At 40.5% G+C, this 20,502-nt stretch overlaps 1 protein-coding gene across 3 annotated transcripts in view; it reads right to left on the bottom strand.

Moving 5' to 3' along the window:
- LOC134332138 (unconventional myosin-XVIIIa-like) overlaps positions 1 to 20,502 on the bottom strand; it is a 115,149-nt gene that overhangs the window by 4,926 nt on the left and 89,721 nt on the right. For 2 of the 3 annotated variants that reach the window (XM_063013625.1, XM_063013626.1), the window contains 4 exons: positions 18,967 to 19,152; positions 18,755 to 18,894; positions 14,664 to 14,708; positions 4,276 to 4,398 (listed from right to left, as the gene is read on the bottom strand). In XM_063013625.1, the coding sequence (XP_062869695.1) occupies positions 4,276 to 4,398; positions 14,664 to 14,708; positions 18,755 to 18,894; positions 18,967 to 19,152 (494 nt within the window). The remainder of the gene's footprint in view (positions 1 to 4,275; positions 4,399 to 14,663; positions 14,709 to 18,754; positions 18,895 to 18,966; positions 19,153 to 20,502) is intronic. The other variant, XM_063013624.1, reaches the window with a different exon arrangement.

Raw genomic sequence — 20,502 nt, 5'->3', positions numbered from 1 at the left:
ATGTTTCTGTAAAACCTTGTCAGGCCACAGGCAGGACTAAACTGGCATGTGTGGTAAGGGTCTTGCTTAAGGGCCCAACGTTGGCAACCTAGCAGTGGAGTGGCTTGAACTGGCAACCTTGTGATTACTAGTCCAATACCTAAATCAAACCTAAATCAAGCAGTGTAGATAATACAAGTAATAGTTTTGTTTCTCCACTTACAATATATATATATATATATATATATATATATATATATATATACCACACATGCCAGTTTAGTTCTGCCTGTGCCCAGACAAGGACATTTTTTGCTTTTATGTGCCTTCTATGCACCACTTTCGCCTGAACTAGCTGGATAATACTTCACCAATAATTATCAAAAACAACTATTAAATGTTAAAATGCATTAATTTTATGCAGCAAATAAATGAGCGTTATTAAGTGAAAAGCAAATATTCGTAAACATGAAAAAATCTTAAAATTTTAACCTTTTAGATTAAATTGGCTTTGTATATTGTGAACAGAGAAATATCTAAGGGCTGTAAATGATTAATTGTAAATGTAAATGTTAACTATTTTTATTTAGAAACATTTAGAAAAAAGTTCCATGATTATCTACACGGACAAGTTAAAAATTTACAGAAATATTATTACTAGGGCTGTCAAACGATTAAAATTTTTAATCGCGATTAATCTCAGAATTTCATATAGTTAATCGCGATTAATCGCATTAAAAAAAATCTGTGTAAATGTTATAGAAAACAAGGATTTTTATGTGAAATGTTACAATTAAAATGGTGAACACATTTTATGCTAAATGTACTGATGTTAAAAACTGCTGGGACAAGAGAAAACTGTAAGGGAGTTTTATTCACTCACATACAGTGTATCACAAAAGTGAGTACACCCCTCACATTTCTGCAGATATTTAAGTATATCTTTTCATGGGACAACACTGACAAAATGACACTTTGACACAATGAAAAGTAGTCTGTGTGCAGCTTATATAACAGTGTAAATTTATTCTTCCCTCAAAATAACTCAATATACAGCCATTAATCTCTAAACCACCGGCAACAAAAGTGAGTACACCCCTTAGTGAAAGTTCCCGAAGTGTCAATATTTTGTGTGGCCACCATTATTTCCCAGAACTGCCTTAACTCTCCTGGGCATGGAGTTTACCAGAGCTTCACAGGTTGCCACTGGAATGCTTTTCCACTCCTCCATGACGACATCACGGAGCTGGCGGATATTCGAGACTTTGCGCTCCCCCACCTTCCGCTTGAGGATGCCCCAAAGATGTTCTATTGGGTTTAGGTCTGGAGACATGCTTGGCCAGTCCATCACCTTTACCCTCAGCCTCTTCAATAAAGCAGTGGTCGTCTTAGAGGTGTGTTTGGGGTCATTATCATGCTGGAACACTGCCCTGCGACCCAGTTTCCGGAGGGAGGGGATCATGCTCTGCTTCAGTATTTCACAGTACATATTGGAGTTCATGTGTCCCTCAATGAAATGTAACTCCCCAACACCTGCTGCACTCATGCAGCCCCAGACCATGGCATTCCCACCACCATGCTTGACTGTAGGCATGACACACTTTTCTTTGTACTCCTCACCTGATTGCCACCACACATGCTTGAGACCATCTGAACCAAACAAATTAATCTTGGTCTCATCAGACCATAGGACATGGTTCCAGTAATCCATGTCCTTTGTTGACATGTCTTCAGCAAACTGTTTGCGGGCTTTCTTGTGTAGAGACTTCAGAAGAGGCTTCCTTCTGGGGTGACAGCCATGCAGACCAATTTGATGTAGTGTGCGGCGTATGGTCTGAGCACTGACAGGCTGACCCCCCACCTTTTCAATATCTGCAGCAATGCTGACAGCACTCCTGCGCCTATCTTTCAAAGACAGCAGTTGGATGTGACGCTGAGCTCGTGCACTCAGCTTCTTTGGACGACCAACGCGAGGTCTGTTCTGAGTGGACCCTGCTCTTTTAAAACGCTGGATGATCTTGGCCACTGTGCTGCAGCTCAGTTTCAGGGTGTTGGCAATCTTCTTGTAGCCTTGGCCATCTTCATGTAGTGCAACAATTCGTCTTTTAAGATCCTCAGAGAGTTCTTTGCCATGAGGTGCCATGTTGGAACTTTCAGTGGCCAGTATGAGAGAGTGTGAGAGCTGTACTACTAAATTGAACACACCTGCTCCCTATGCACACCTGAGACCTAGTAACACTAACAAATCACATGACATTTTGGAGGGAAAATGACAAGCAGTGTTCAATTTGGACATTTAGGGGTGTAGTCTCTTAGGGGTGTACTCACTTTTGTTGCCGGTGGTTTGGACATTATTGGCTGTATATTGAGTTATTTTGAGGGAAGAATAAATTTACACTGTTATATAAGCTGCACACAGACTACTTTTCATTGTGTCAAAGTGTCATTTTGTCAGTGTTGTCCCATGAAAAGATATACTTAAATATCTGCAGAAATGTGAGGGGTGTACTCACTTTTGTGATACACTGTACTAGGCAGTAAATGTCAGATTGTAGTTTAGAATTTCTCCATCAGCAAACATTGTAGATCAGCGGTGCTTTAGGTGGGATAAGGCGTAGTTATTGTAACAGACTTTTCTGTGGTTGTATTGTGACAATGGTTTGATGGCCGTTTCTACATGAAGTGAGTGTGTTTTGACCCTTTGGGGCTTCCATAGTTCATGGACTAACGTGCTTGACTCAGCTTTCCGGTATTTGGTACCTTAACAGAATAAGTTAATAAAAGTGTTCTGCTCCCGACAACTTGTGAATATAGCGTGTATTTATTTCTTTATAAGTGCATCACTACAACGCTCGGTTACATTATGCTAACAAACCGCAAATGAAAAACGGTGGCAAGTCCGACATTAAAATGTTTGTTTTAACATAATGTTAACATAATGTAACCGAGCGTTGTAGTTCTACCAGTCAAGTCTCAACATTAACTAGAATTTGCGTTAACGGCACTATTATTTTTAATCGCGTTAAATTGAAATCGCGTTAATGCGTTATTATCGCGTTAACTTCGACAGCCCTAATTATTACATAAAATATTAAACTAGATTTAACAGTAAATTAGCTTTAAGTGAATAATCTAACACTTATTAAGCAGATCATAGGTTCTCAGATGGCACTCATAAATTACCTATATTACTAATCTAGCTTAAAAATGTGCAATTAAATATAGTAATACCTTGTAACTCAACATCCCCTAAACTCTAAATCTTTAAAACTCAACACTCTTCGACATGTTCAGTTTGTTTTTTAAAAATGTATTTATTTAATTTCAAGTTAACAATGAACAGTTGCTTTGTTCAGCGCTTTGCTTGAGCGGTGCGGTAATACATCATCAAAGTGTGGAATAACCGTCAGATTCACTCTGAAAGCGTCCACGTGTATCTGTGTTTAGCTGGATTTTCCTCCTGTTTCACTTTTAAACTTGTGTTACAGCTCGGGGTTCTGAGAAATTGTATGCTTTTTTATATTATATTTGTGTTGTTTTCAGTGTGTAAGTGTCAAAAACAACCCCAACATTTTACATAAGCCTAAAATACATGCAAGTCCACGGGACCATGGAACGCATATACTTATACATATACGCATATACACACATCTTTATGGGAAGAATACCTTGAAACTCAACCACTCCCAGAACCAATTGACGTTGAGTTTCAAGGTACCACTGTACTAGTTTTGTTTTGTTTGTTTGCTTTTTGATTTTATTTATTCACAATACATGTGTTAAACCTTTAGCTCTCAATTAGCAATTAGCATCTTCAAAATCAACACCTGCCTAATACAAACCTTCCAATTCCACACTTAATTAAGAAACTATTATATTATCAGTGCTGCTGCTGTGCTGAGAATGATTAATCACATGAATAATATCTAGTCACTGGTGTTCCTATAATGATATAATGATGCTATACCCAAACAGTGCACACTTATAATAGGTGTTTAAATAAACAAAAAATGGGAAAAGATAGTTTAAGAGTCATAAGTAATAGCATAGACATAGAGACATCTATTTACTGTAGCAGATGCCTTTGCTCTCTATCCACCTTAGCTGTAATATGCTTCAGGGAGACAATAATCATGTGAAATAGCCCCCTGCTATTTCATACAGCTTCAGGTAGCACAAGGCCCAACTTTTCCTCATCTCCTCCACTGTACTTTATGAAGGGGAAGATAAGGACACTGACTCTATCATTTCCAGCTCAGGTGCTGTAATAACCAGTGAGAGGTGCTTCATACAGACCTGGGGGCCTTCATGCTGCCCTCATCTGATAGGTTCTTGGTGGAGCCCTTATTCTTTGAGAGCCATGACTTCACCCCGTCCACTCGGTCCTCAACCTCTGAGTCCATGTCCGAGTCATCATCACTGTGGAGAAAAAGCAGGATGTGAGATGCAGTATGAGAGACAGTATCGACGAGATGAATCATTATAGTGTTTGGTTAAACAAACGATTGGATTCATTCCTTGTAACATTGTTAAACTCATGCATGCAATTCTGTTAGTTAATTATTTTATTGGTTTTCTTAGGAAAAAACATCTAATTTTATATACATTTAGTGTTTTGTGTTTATTTTTTACAGATGTAAACAACTCCAGATCATGCCTTACAGCAAATATTTGCAATTAATAGGTTTTACACTTACAATAAATGTGATTATATAATGCAACCTTTTATTAAAAACAAAAAATAATTCATTGTACCAATTTAGCCCTGCCTTTACCTGGTCTGGATTATTCAAAATACTGTTTCAACAATGTGCATGTTGTTATTTGAGAAATACATTTCATTGTGTGCTAATAATTTGTGTTATTTGTGAAGTAGTACCTGAGAATCACAAAATATAAGGAGATACATAAAGATCACAGACACTTGGTTGGCATGGCGGTCTGTTACACTAGCAACTAGCCCACCACAGCTGAGATCAAGGTTTAAACCCGGTTCTCAGAGGTGCTATTGGCCGGCCAGGTGTCCACATGGGGGGAAACTGGACACTCTACGACCCTGACCAGGATGAAGTAGCTGATGAAAGTGAAATGAAAATGAAAGAAAGATTACAATTGTTGTAGAATATGAAGAACACCTTGAAAATTTAAGCTTAATTTATTTACCTACTTAATACAGTTAAGGACTTTAACTGTATTAAAACTGCTTTTTTTTTTTAAATCAGCTGCCTAACTGAAAGCATTTGCATGAAAAAAGTCTCCTCATAATTGCAATGCATAAAACGACAGACACCAGTGCTACAGGGCTTTGCATATTTTAAATATCTAAAGCAGCTCATAGATGAATAAGATTCACTAAATAGTCCTGTCTATAAATATGAATGTACCTGCATATTTCCTTTTCATGTTTTAAATATATAATAAGTTGAGATGTAGAGTGAAACAGAACAGAAAGAAAATTGACCCTTGAAGGCACCAATTACCAGTGCTAATGGTTGTCTGTCGCCGTGTCTTTCTAATAATAGTCACTGAGGCTTGTGTAATGTCATGCACCTCAGACAAGGCAATAACTCGCATAAAAGACACTGCAGGATGATGACTAAAGGAAAAACACGTACTGGCAATTCTTTAGATTTTATGCACCACTGACTTATTGACAAGCATTAAAGGAAAAGTAAAAATACATTTGCAGCATTTAGCAGACGCTTTTATCTAAAGTGACTTGGAATTATGATGGAATCAGGGGTCAGGGGTCCAACAGTGGCAACTTGGCGGTGCTGCGACATGAACTGACAACCCACTGATTACTAGTCCAGTACCTCAAGCACTGAGCCACCACTGCTCCAGTAAACTAAAATCTGTACACGGTTTGAGAATCTGATAATACTAAATCTAAGCTTAGTCCATAGTCACCATTGTGCTTGATACTAGACCTCAGCTCATTCCATGGTCACCATTGTGCTTGATACTAGATCTCAGCTCAGTCCATGGTCACCATTGTGCTTGATACTAGATCTCAGCTCAGTCCATGGTCACCATTGTGCTTGATACTAGACCTCAGCTCAGTCCATAGTCACCATTGTGCTTGATACTAGACCTCAGCTCAGTCCATGGTCACCATTGTGCTTGATACTAGATCTCAGCTCAGTCTTGATACTAGACCTCAGCTCTAGACCTGTGCTCGATACTGGACCTCAGTCCATAGTCAGTCTATAGTCACCATTGTGCTTGATACTAGACCTCAGCTCAGTCCATGGTCACCATTGTGCTTGATACTAGACCTCAGCTCAGTCCATGGTCACAACTGTGCTTGATACTAGATCTCAGCTCAGTCTTGATACTAGACCTCAGCTCTAGACCTGTGCTCGATACTAGACCTCAGTCCATAGTCACCATTGTGCTTGATACTAGATCTCCCCACTGATTACTAGTCCAGTACCTCAAGCACTGAGCCACCACTGCTCCAGAAAACTAAAATATGTACACGGTTTGAGAATCTGATAATACTAAATCTAAGCTTAGTCCATAGTCACCATTGTGCTTGATACTAGACCTCAGCTCATTCCATGGTCACCATTGTGCTTGATACTAGATCTCAGCTCAGTCCATGGTCACCATTGTGCTTGATACTAGATCTCAGCTCAGTCCATGGTCACCATTGTGCTTGATACTAGACCTCAGCTCAGTCCATAGTCACCATTGTGCTTGATACTAGACCTCAGCTCAGTCCATGGTCACCATTGTGCTTGATACTAGATCTCAGCTCAGTCTTGATACTAGACCTCAGCTCTAGACCTGTGCTCGATACTGGACCTCAGTCCATAGTCAGTCTATAGTCACCATTGTGCTTGATACTAGACCTCAGCTCAGTCCATGGTCACCATTGTGCTTGATACTAGACCTCAGCTCAGTCCATGGTCACAACTGTGCTTGATACTAGATCTCAGCTCAGTCTTGATACTAGACCTCAGCTCTAGACCTGTGCTCGATACTAGACCTCAGTCCATAGTCACCATTGTGCTTGATACTAGATCTCCCCACTGATTACTAGTCCAGTACCTCAAGCACTGAGCCACCACTGCTCCAGAAAACTAAAATATGTACACGGTTTGAGAATCTGATAATACTAAATCTAAGCTTAGTCCATAGTCACCATTGTGCTTGATACTAGACCTCAGCTCATTCCATGGTCACCATTGTGCTTGATACTAGATCTCAGCTCAGTCCATGGTCACCATTGTGCTTGATACTAGATCTCAGCTCAGTCCATGGTCACCATTGTGCATGATACTAGACCTCAGCTCAGTCCATAGTCACCATTGTGCTTGATACTAGACCTCAGCTCAGTCCATGGTCACCATTGTGCTTGATACTAGATCTCAGCTCAGTCTTGATACTAGACCTCAGCTCTAGACCTGTGCTCGATACTGGACCTCAGTCCATAGTCAGTCTATAGTCACCATTGTGCTTGATACTAGACCTCAGCTCAGTCCATGGTCACCATTGTGCTTGATACTAGACCTCAGCTCAGTCCATGGTCACAACTGTGCTTGATACTAGATCTCAGCTCAGTCTTGATACTAGACCTCAGCTCTAGACCTGTGCTCGATACTAGACCTCAGTCCATAGTCACCATTGTGCTTGATACTAGATCTCCCCACTGATTACTAGTCCAGTACCTCAAGCACTGAGCCACCACTGCTCCAGCAAACTAAAATATGCACACGGTTTGAGAATCTGATAATACTAAATCTAAGCTTAGTCCATAGTCACCATTGTGCTTGATACTAGACCTCAGCTCATTCCATGGTCACCATTGTGCTTGATACTAGATCTCAGCTCAGTCCATGGTCACCATTGTGCTTGATACTAGACCTCAGCTCAGTCCATGGTCACCATTGTGCTTGATACTAGATCTCAGCTCAGTCCTGATACTAGACCTCAGCTCTAGACCTGTGCTCGATACTGGACCTCAGTCCATAGTCAGTCTATAGTCACCATTGTGCTCGATACTAGACCTCAGTCCATAGTCACCATTGTGCTTGATACTAGACCTCAGCTCAGTCCATGGTCACAACTGTGCTTGATACTAGATCTCAGCTCAGTCTTGATACTAGACCTCAGCTCTAGACCTGTGCTCGATACTAGACCTCAGTCCATAGTCACCATTGTGCTTGATACTAGATCTCAGCTCAGTCTTGATACTAGACCTCAGCTCTAGACCTGTGCTCGATACTGGACCTCAGTCCATAGTCAGTCTATAGTCACCATTGTGCTTGATACTAGACCTCAGCTCAGTCCATGGTCACCATTGTGCTTGATACTAGACCTCAGCTCAGTCCATGGTCACCATTGTGCTTGATACTAGATCTCAGCTCAGTCTTGATACTAGACCTCAGCTCTAGACCTGTGCTCGATACTGGACCTCAGTCCATAGTCACCATTGTGCTTGATACTAGATCTCAGCTCAGTCTTGATACTAGACCTCAGCTCTAGACCTGTGCTCGATACTGGACCTCAGTCCATAGTCAGTCCATGGTCACCATTGTGCTTGATACTAGACCTCAGCTCAGTCCATGGTCACAACTGTGCTTGATACTAGATCTCAGCTCAGTCTTGATACTAGACCTCAGCTCTAGACCTGTGCTCGATACTAGACCTCATTCCACAGTCACCATTGTGCTTGATACTAGATCTCAGCTCAGTCTTGATACTAGACCTCAGCTCTAGACCTGTGCTCGATACTGGACCTCAGTCCATAGTCAGTCTATAGTCACCATTGTGCTTGATACTAGACCTCAGCTCAGTCCATGGTCACCATTGTGCTTGATACTAGACCTCAGCTCAGTCCATGGTCACAACTGTGCTTGATACTGGATCTCAGCTCAGTCTTGATACTAGACCTCAGCTCTAGACCTGTGCTCGATACTGGACCTCAGTCCATAGTCAGTCCATAGTCACCATTGTGCTTGATACTAGACCTCAGCTCAGTCCATGGTCACCATTGTGCTTGATACTAGACCTCAGCTCAGTCCATGGTCACCACTGCTTGTAAAGACCCTTTATACGCAAACATGATTCCCACACTCCTGTTACCAGTTCACCTGCAAGTATATGAAAAAACATAATCTAGATGGCAGCATATGTTGCTCCACCTTAAATGTATCCTGCAGCATTATGATGCCTTCACAGATGTGCCTGTTACCTATAAAAAGCTGTATTTTGAACACAGTGCATAACTCCACGCATCAATCAATCATAGATGAGCTGGAGCTTGGAGAAGTTGGTGGCATTTCTTTATTTGTTTCTTAGGTTGTTAGTGTATGGCTTCTGCTTTGCATAGTAAAATTTGATCACCTTTTGTTGATGCAGTCATGAACTACGTTTATTGAGAAGTAAAGTATTCCCAAGCCCATGTGATATATTTAACACCAACATTCTGGATTTTAACATCTGCCGTCTGAAGAAGCAACATTTAATAAAAAAATTTCAGACTTGTGTTCTACACACTGAGGTTTCTCCATACTCTCTGAATCTTTCAATAACTTATAGGACTGTAGATGGTAGATGGTAAAAATCCCTAAATTTCCCAAAAACTAAGAGTCTGTTTGCTTTTTTCCCCTCAAAGTAGCAAACCTTGATGCCTCTTGCTCATAAACAACTGATCCTATTGGTAATCCATCTTTTAAATGTTATCATTATAGCACCAGCTGTTTCCTATGCACCTGTTTACCTGTAGAAAATGTAATAAACGTTTATTTTTTAATTTCTGTACAGAGAAGCTTCACTGAAGCTATATGAGTGTGAACTTCAAAGCTGTTAACTGTTTCATCACAGAGCCTAAGCATCAAAAACTGCTTTAATTATAAATGACTCTACTTAATTAATTTATTTACACTCTTATTTATTTATGTGTGAGAATCACTGGTGGTTTGGATGCTTTAGTTTAAAGGATGATGTTTAGGAGCCTGAACCTCTCTGGTTAAATCCTATAAACTGTAAAGATGAGACAATTCCACAATGTTAAAAAAAGTCATGCGATATTGGTGTCATCCAGCTGTTTTATAAGGCATTATCGGAATAAGGGCAGGAATCACTTTTCTCCTGTTCCTCCAACAGAGAAGAGGGTGAAATACTGCCATGTTTGTTGAGATTTCTGATATGTTGGTGCCTGGAGCGAGATCTGACACCGAGCCATTGTGTCTCTATACACCATTACCCACCCTCTGGCCAAACACATTCAGATTCTGCAGGGGGAATCATCATGTTTTCTCCCACCTGCCAACCATCTCTCCTGTCTAGAATCTCATAGAATCTCATTACAACAAAAGCCCAGATTTTAGACATTCTAAAATCAGTTATCATGTCTGATTTAGGGATGACTGCGAGGACCTATGCGTATTTCAGCTGTGTCTGTTTAAATCCACTTTACTAGGTAACTTAAGCAGTGGGTATTTAACATGACTACAGAACAGTTAGAATACAGGTCTGTACAGGGTTGACATCTCAGTTTAACAGCGTAGAACACAGAGCTTAAATATTTGCAAGACAAATAGTAAAATGATCTAATAAAGCTCCAGTGCGACAGAAGATATTACTTTCCTGCCGGGATCAAAGAAGCAGAATTGAATAACTTTGACTGAGGATATCAGAAAAAATTGTAATCTCCTATTATAACATTCAGAAAGCTGATACAAATAATATCACCATACTGATGCTTCCTCTCTGTGCTGCAGTATGATTGATTTGAATGAATGAAGCGTAAGCATTCCCATAATACTGTCTATATAACAAGAATTTAAAGGTGGCACTATAATTTATAACAATACTTTATCTATTCATAAAGGACATGTACACCGATCAGCCACCTTCTTGTTTCTACACTCACTGTCTATTTTATCAGCTCCACTTATTAGCACTTTGTAGTTCTACAATTACTGACTGTAGTCCATCTGTTTCTCTACATACTTTTTTAGCCTGCTTTCACCCTGTTCTTCAATGGTCAGGACCCCCACAGGACCACCACAGAGCAGGTATTATTTAGGTAGTGGATGATTCTCAGCACTGCAGTGACACTGACATGGTGGTGGTGTGTTAGTGTGTGTTGTGCTGGTATGAGTGGATCAGATACAGCAGTGCTCCTGGAGTTTTTAAATACCGTGTCCTACCACTGTCCACTCTATTAGACACTCCTACCTAGTTGGTCCACCTTGTAGATGTAAAGTCAGAGACGATCGCTCATCTATTGCTGCTGTTTGAGTTGGTCATCTTCTAGACCTTCATCAGTGTTCACAGGACGCTGCCCACGGGGCGCTGTTGCCTGGATATTTTTGGTTGGTGGACTATTCTTAGTCCAGCAGTGACAGTGAGGTCTTTAAAAACTCCATCAGCGCTGCTGTGTCTTATCCACTCATACCAGCACAACACACACTAACACACCACCACCATGTCAGTGTTACTGCAGTGCTGAGAATGATCCACCACCTAAATAATACCTGCTCTGTGGTGGTCCTGCGGGGGTCCTGACCATTGAAGAACAGGGTGAAAGGGGGCTAACAAAGCATGCAGAGAAACAGATGGACTACAGTCAGTAATTGTAGAACTACAAAGTGCTTCTATATGGTAAGTGGAGCCGATAAAATGGACAGTGTGTGTAGAAACAAGGAGGCGGTTTTAATGTTATGGCTGATCCTGATATTGCTGGAGCCTATCCCAGCTTTTCAATGGGCGCAAGGCACACAGTAACACCCTAGACGGGGCGCCAGTCCAATGCAGGGCACAAACACACACACACTCACACACCCATTCACCTATTCACCTATAGGGCAATTCAGTGTCTCCAATTAACCTGACTGCATGTTTTTGGACTGTGGGAGGAAACCGGAGCTCCCGGAGGAAACCCACGCAGATACGGGAAGAACATGCAAACTCCGCACAGAAAGGACCCGGACCGCCCCGTCTGGGGATCAAACCCAGGACCTTCTTGCTGTAAGGCGACAGTGCTACCCACCGAGCCACCGTGCCGCCCGTCTAAGAAGCTGACGATCAGGTTTCATTATATTCTGGGTCATTAGTGTTATTTAAAGAATTTGGCTTGTTAAATGTGCACTGTGTTGCTAGTTACATCACAAAAAAGCATTTGTTCTATTACTAAATAGACCACATAAAAACATTATACTGGTTTAGAGCTCCTTGGCTACATCAAACACACATGACCAGCTCAGATCTGGACATTAATCAGCTTTGACACTGTAGTTCTACTGGTTACAAATTTCTGTTTCACTCAATTACATTTATCATTAAAGCTTCTGTATGTAACCCTCACTCCCCCCCACACCCCTTTATTTGTGCTGCTCAGTCATCCACACCCAAGTCCCACGCTACATTATCCTCTAGCATGCACAACATTAATCAAACCACGCAGCTCTAATATGCATTACAGCCTCATAATAACATCACCATTTAATGACTGAAAATAAATTGTGCTCTGCACACTTTGCCTCCTGTTACTTAATATACTTCCACTTCAAATGTGCACACGTAATTCCTCAAACTGGACTTTTCACCTATAAATATAACACATAAAATCTCAAACTATGATCATTCATTTGGAGTTGAAACCCCCTTGCAGCTATAACAGCCTCATTTATTAATCAACATTTGAAGTCAGGGGTTGAAGTCAGGGCTCTGTACACGCCACTGAAGTTCCTATGCCCAAATCTTGGACCTTACTTTGTGCACACAGGCTCAGTTATGCTGAAAACAAGAAAGGGCCTTACTCAATCTGGGCAAACTGTGAGAAACTATTTCATATAACTGATGTTTATAAGGTTATGAGGGTTCATCTGATGGGTAAAATTCTTCATACATATAAGTCAGGAGATGATTGAAATCTCATATATACATTTACATTTCCTTTTTTATTCCAAGAACAGTCTTGAGCTATTTATGCATTATATTTGAAGTTGTTGCCTTTTAAAAATGCCCTGATTTACTTTCTTGGTAAGATTAAATTCTCCCTTTATAAATCCCAGTACAATCAATTTATTCATGTTTCTTTTAATACTGTGTAATGCCCTGGTCATGATGCTCCCACCACCATACCTTACACTCAGCTTTAAATTCTTGGCAGATCTGTTTTTGTTGATTACTGCATTACATCTGACCATGAACCGGTAAAGTTTGAGTTTTATTACTGACTTTGATCATAAAACAGTGTTACGTGTACTTTATACTTACACCGATCAGCCATAACATTAAAACCACCTCCTTGTTTCTACACTCACTGTCCATTTTATCAGCTCCACTTACCATATAGAAGCACTTTGTAGTTCTACAATTACTGACTGTAGTCCATATGTTTCTCTACATCCTTTTGTTAGCCCCCTTTCATGCTGTTCTTCAATGGTCAGGACTCTCCCAGGACCACTATAGAGTAGATATTATTTGGGTGGTGGATCATTCTCAGCACTGCAGTGACACTGACAGAGTGGTGGTGTGTTAGTGCGTGTTGTGCTGGTTTGAGTGGATTAGAAACAGCAATGCTGATGTTGTTTTTAAACACCGCAGTGTCACTGCTAGACTGAGAATAGTCCACCAACCAAAAATATATTCAGCCAACAGCGCCCCGTGGGTAGGGTCCTGTGACCACGGACCAACTCAAACAGCAGCAACAGATGAGCGATCGTCTCTGACTTTACATCTACAAGGTGGACCAACTAGGTAGGAGTGTCTAACAGAGTGGACAGTGAGTGGACACGGTATTTAAAAACTCCAGGAGCGCTGCTGTGTCTGATCCACTCATACCAGCACAACACACACTAACACACCAGCACTATGTCATTGTCACATCAGTGCTGAGAATGATCCACCACCTAAGTAATACCTGCTCCGTGGTGGTCCTGGGAGAGTCCTGACCATTACAGAACAGCATGAAAGGAGGCTAACAAAGCATACAGAGAAACATATGGACTACAGTCAGTAATTGTAGAACTACAAAGTGCTTCTATATGGTAAGTGGAGCTGATAAAATGTACAGTGAGTGTAGAAACAAGGAGGTGGTTAGGCTTCCCTTTTTCCTTTTTGTGGTTTGTCTAATGGGTGAAGTCAAACTAGCCCACTGTATTTGGATGCAAAGATGTCATGAGCTACAGTCAATAAACACAACTATTGAAAATGCTTAATGTTTCTGGTGTTTTGAGCACAAATAGCATCTGATGTGGCCTTTACATTCTGACTCATGATTTATCTGGAAATCAATTACCCCATTGTCATGGATTTTTATGGTTATAGCGTATAGATAAAGATATTCCCAATTCAGGCGCAGTCACTAGAAACAACACAAACCAAGCCTTCACAGCCATCTTTCAGTTATTTACACTAAAAAAACTCAGCATTCAGAAATCAAATGCAATGAGGCTTGAACACCATGAAAAGACACACAAGGCGGACGTGATGAGTTGTCAAGCCCGTGCGCATGAGTTAGAATGGATAATGGATGACGCTGTTCAGACATGAAACGTATGAGAAATGGAGCCAGAAACCGGCGCTGTATGTACGTTTCAACGGTTTCATTAGTACCACTCAACATGCATCTGATATATGAATTAGTAGTGCATGCTCATCATCCGGTCAGCTCCACATCATCTCCACAACAAACGAAAAAAGAAGGAAATTCAGGTCCTCACTTTTTGTTCTTCCTTTTCTGATACTTAGTCACCATGTCCTGCAAACTGTCACACACATACACGAGGAAAGGGAAAAAAGAGAGATAGGAAGTAAGGATATGAGCTGCAAATATAAAAAAAGGAAAGTCAGGGGTGAAATAGTGCAATAATAAAAGTTATGTGGTGAAACAGTACAACAGAATAAATTTCAACCAATATTAGATCCCATAAAAGTGATATAGAAAATAACATATAGCTATTTGCTTCTATAGCAAATATAGATACAGCAAATAGCCTCATAGAAGACAAGAAATAACTATAAGAACTAGTTCAATAGTGCTACAGAAAATACCCAATAGAAAAAGCCATACATAAATAACCTTGTGAAAAACAGATACATAAAATACCCTTATAAGAAATAGTACTATAACAAATAGCCTAAAGAAATTGCACTATAACAAATACCTCAGAAAATATATGGCACTGTAAGTAAAAGGCCTATTTGTATAAGCCATGTAATAATTAACACTATGGGAAATAAAACCCATTGAAACAGCCTGTTAATAAGCAGTCATATAGGATACAGCCCCAAAGGATATAAAAAGTAATAACCTATATAAGACTATAAGGGAGAGGAATGGAAGTTCAGGGTGGCTTCCTCTTAATGCTGTGTAGCCAAACCTCCATACGCTCCAGTTATTTTATTTATTTATTTATTCTTTGTTTATGCATTTTTCTCCTCTTTTTTCTCCCGACTTTAGCATATCCAATTACCCAATTGGATACTGATGCTGACCTCCACCCTGACTGAGGAGAGCCGAGACTGACACACGCCCCCTCGACACGTGTGCAGTAGCCGACTGCATCTTTTCACCTGCACGAGGCGAGTTCATATGCGGATCAGCGTTGTGTACGGAGAGCCACACCCTGATCAACGCATTATCCCTCGTCTCTGTGCAGGTGCCATCAATCAGCCAGCAGAGGTCGTAACCGCATCAGTTATGAGGAATCCCCATCTGGCTACCACCCATGCAGGCGCCCAGCCTGCCAGTTAGCAGAGCTGAGATTCGAAAACAACGAATACGCTCAAGTTAGATTTTGTTTTTGGAAAGACACCCTTACAGGCCATGACTAGAGGTGAGTTTCGAATCCCAGTGTCCCCAACCGTGGTGCTGTTTGTTTGCTTGCTTGCTTGTTTATTAGGATTTTAACGTCATGTTTTACACTTTTTGAAACAATGATACAGTCAGCTCAAAAGCAGTTTTGCCGCTTCTCATGTGAATGCACCTTTACTGAACTCGCTAAGGAATACGGTATTGCTTTTTTATTGATTTTTAACTGCTTTTTAATTGTTTTAAAAAATTTTATATATACAACCCCATTATATATCCACGAGACCAGTTCCCAGTGATGTGATAGCGAGCTGTGTGAGTCTAATATCACTGTTATTAATGCTAATTATAATAATTACACTCCAACATGGTTAGATTTTTTCAAGTGCAATAATCGAATTTTTCACTGCATCTACTTCAAATCCGGCTAATCATAACAAAAACACACCTGCCAACCAATTAGATACAAGGATTCTCTATGGCAATTATATAAAGGTCATTAAACTATAAAGACTAGCCTTGTATTTAATTGCCTCATTGGAGATAAGGCAACAGTCCTGTAGGAAATACTAATACAGGAAATGTATCAGTGAAAAAATGACTGTAGAGGAAGGACGAATACAGAAATGTGTAAGCGTGCGTCATGTCTCTTTGTGCACTGATTCTTTATGACCTACTGTTTGGGGAAAAATAATCTCACTGAAAGAGCTAGGCTTTTATTCCGTACACTGTTTACATTTGAAACACACAACCTTAGAGTAAAGCACCTCTAGATCAATGAAACACGGCTCCTTAGAACAACGCTAATCAAGAGCTAGGAAAACACACACACACACACACACACAGAAAAAACAGCTCTAGGGACACCATTACACCAGCTGCTAACACAAACAGAAAAAAACATAGATCATAGCTTAAGAGAACAGGAACTGAAGGAAAAGGCAACCCAATGTTTTGCGGAGTGTATATTTGTAAATTCATGTTGTCTCATGCAGAGGCTTTAAATTTCCATAAACTCAACAGAAAGCACAAACACAAACACAATCTTATCTAATCGTGTATAGATTTAGATTTTATACATGAATACTATATTATCTGGACTGTACAGTGCATTTTCCTCTATAACAGGCACTACATCAATCAAAGGTTACACATTTGCATTAGCCTCACAAACCAAATATGATACTGATTAATGGTAGACATGCCGCTCCAGTAATAACAGGAAGATATTAATAAAAATACATTACTTGATGCCAACGTAATTCTGAAAACTCAATAGCTTCTTGAGCAGTGATATGCATTTAACAAAAAGTGGAAAGTACATAGCCATCCTGACTTAGTTAGCATTACATAGTAGTCGCACAAATAAAAGCTACTTTTGGGTAGTTTTTAGTAGGCTATACATGTTTATTATATACGTATACACCGATCAGGCATAACATCATGACCTTCCTAATATTGTGTTGGTCCCCCTTTTGCTGCCAAAACAACCCTGATCCGTCAAGGCATGGACTTCACTGGACCCCTGAAGGCATGCTGTGGTATCTGGCACCAAGATGTTAGCAGCAGATCCTTTAACTCCTCTAAGTTGCGAGGTGGGGCCTCCATGGATCGGACTTGTTTGTCCAGCACATCCCACAGATGCTCGATTGGATTGAGATCTGGGGAAATCGGAGGCCAAGTCAACACCTTAAACTCGTTGTTGTGCTCCTCAAACCATTCCTGAACCATTTCTGCTTTGTGGCAGGGCGCATTATCCTGCTGAAAGAGGCCACAGCCATCAGGGAATACTGTTTCCATGAAAGGGTGTACATGGTCTGCAGCAATGCTTAGGTAGGTGGTACGTGTCAAAGTAACATCCACATGGATTGCAGGACCAGCTTTGATCCACAGTAGCTAGTCTGTTGGATTGGACCACACAGGCCAGCCTTTCGCTTCCCACGTGCATCAATGAGCCTTGGCCGCCCATGACCCTGACGCCGGTTTACCACTGTTCCTTCCTTGGACCGCTTTTGATAAATACTGACAACTGCAGACCGGGAACACCCCACAAGAGCTGCAGTTTTGGAGATGCTCTGACCCAGTCGTCTAGCCAACACAATTTGGCCCTTGTCAAACTCGCTGAAATCCTTACGTTCGCCCATTTTTCCTGCTTCTAACACATCAACTTTGAGGATAAAATGTTCACTTGCTGCCTAATATATCCCACCCACTAACAGGTACCGTTATGAAGAGATAATCAGTGTTATTCACTTCACCTGTCAGTGGTCATAATGTTATGCCTGGTCATTGTATATATATATATATATATATATATATATATATATATATATACAGTATATATATGCACATGGATCTACAAAAAGTTTCCACACTTTTATATTTTGGTTGGAAACGATGAGGACGGGAGGAGTAGTAATTGGTCATGACAGAGCTTATAGTCTGGATTTAGCGCCATCTGATTTCCACCTTTTCAGACCGCGCAAAGAAGCTTTAAAGGGAAGAAGATTTTCATGTGATGATGATGTGAAAGCAGCGGTGCATCAGTGGCTACATGCTCAACCAAAAGCATTTTTTGCTGATGGCATTAAAATGGTAAGACGCTGAGGAAAACGCATCGGAAAGTGACTATGTAAAAATTTGTTTTTAAAATTCCTAATAAATAGAATTCTAGATAGAATAAATTCTAAATAGAATCGTATAAAACATGTTTTTATATATCAGTATTAGAATTCTCCTGTTAAAAGTATTGTAAGCGTTGTAAGAGTATTGAAAGTCTCACAATGAAGCAATCAGGTTTTATCTGCCAGCCCACCACCATGTAGACCCCAGTTCGAGTCTTTGCAGTGGAACCAGCCTGATGTGTCTGAGGGAGGGCAGGCTCAATAAGAAAAGCAAGCTGCAACAGTAATGTCTACTGTCTGATCCAGGTTTTGAAAACTAGCAGTGTTTTTTTAAAGGCTACAGTTGCTGGACTAAAATCCATAAAATCCATCTCACCTGTTAATGAGATCATCGTTATCGTCACTCTCCATCTCATCCTCGATGGCCGCCTGCAGATCACCAATCCTCTTAAAGGCTAGCTTGAGGTCTGCCTGAAGACTCTGATTGGCTGCTTCTAGGCTTTCAATGTCCATTTCCTATTTAAACAAGAACATCAGTTAGTCCTATTTTCTGATGTAGTGGACCTGAACTTCTTTGACTCAGCTTACCAGTTCGTGTTTCTTGCGGCTGGCCTCCGCCTCTTTCTTGGCCAGCTCCGTCATCTCCTCCTTGATGTTGAGAATCTGCCTCTGCATGCGCTTGTTCTGCTCTTTCTCGCGGTTCTCACCGGTTACTCGCTGGTCCTTTTCCTCGGTAATTTTTTCCAGGTTCTCTTTCAGCCTCGCTACTAGAGTCTGGAGATTGAGATGGAGAAAGACAGTGAGGCAAGGCAAGGCAAGTTTATTTGTATAGCACCTTTCATACACAGGAAAAATTAAAAGCATTAAAACATTCCTGAGATCTAGAACCTCAGAGAGACTTCTTGCAAACATTTAGTTACAATTAAGAGAACATGAAATTAAAACAGAGAGATAAAAAATTAAGAACATGAAAAAAACTAAAAGAAAATATAGTAAAATGAGGGCCACACAGACCCAGAGCCACACAGACTCTCAGTAAATATCAATAAATGGGGACCCAGAGCCACACAGAAGAAAAGGGACGCAGGAAGAAAAGGGGAAGAAAGGCAGAAAAGGGGCGCAGAAATCATTCTAGAGTTATGCTACCTATGCTACGCATCATCTCAAAATCTCATCCTACTGTTCAGTGACTATAATGCAACCAACAGAGATGTTAGCCAGTGCTTAGCCTGTGACTACCAAAGTCAGCTGTGATTAGAAAAACTAAGATCTGCAAACCATTGCTAAAAGTATTTCTTATTGTAGAAAACAGGTTATTAACTATAATGAATTACTTGTATTAATAAGGTGCCACCACATTGACAATCTAATATATACACTGCCTGGCCAAAAAAAAGGTCACACACTCTAATATTTAGTTGGACCGCCTTTAGCGTTGATTACAGCACGCGTTCGCTGTGGCATCGTTTCCACAAGCTTCTGCAATGTCACAACATTAATTTCTGTCCAGAGTTGCATGAATTTTTTCCCCAAGATCTTGTATTGATGATGGGAGATTTGGACCACGGCGCAAAGTCTTCTCCAGCACATCCCAAAGATTCTCAATGGGGTTCAGGTCTGGACTCTGTGGTGGCCAATCCATGTGTGAAAATGATGTCTCATGCTCCCTGAACCACTCTTTCACAATTTAAGCCCGATGAATCCTGGCATTGTCATCTTGGAATATGCCCGTGTCATCAGGGAAGAAAAAATCCATTGATGGAATAACCTGGTCGTTCAGTATATTCAGGTAGTCAGCTGACCTCATTCTTTGGGCACATAACGTTGCTGAACCTAGACCTAACCAACAGCACCGGGTGGTGACCTTTTTTTTGGCCAGGCAGTGTATTTTGGATTAAATAAATCAGCTGTACAGTATTAACATTGCTAACAAATTCCAAAAAGCTCGGTTTACTCAACAATCCATGTTTTTATAGTAAGGAATGATAGTAAGAGAATGACTGATTTGCAAATTTTTAAAATAGTATGGTATTAGTAACAATCCATTCAGCAATTTAGCAACCCATTAGTGTTTTGTGTTTTGAATTGAGAAACGTAAACTCAGTGCTGCTTTATTAATGTTAT

The sequence above is a fragment of the Trichomycterus rosablanca genome, chromosome 18 (genome assembly GCF_030014385.1).
Source record: "Trichomycterus rosablanca isolate fTriRos1 chromosome 18, fTriRos1.hap1, whole genome shotgun sequence".
NCBI lineage: Eukaryota > Metazoa > Chordata > Actinopteri > Siluriformes > Trichomycteridae > Trichomycterus > Trichomycterus rosablanca.
The sequence above is the reverse complement of the archived record's forward strand: the minus strand, read 5'-3'. Positions and strand labels throughout refer to the sequence as shown.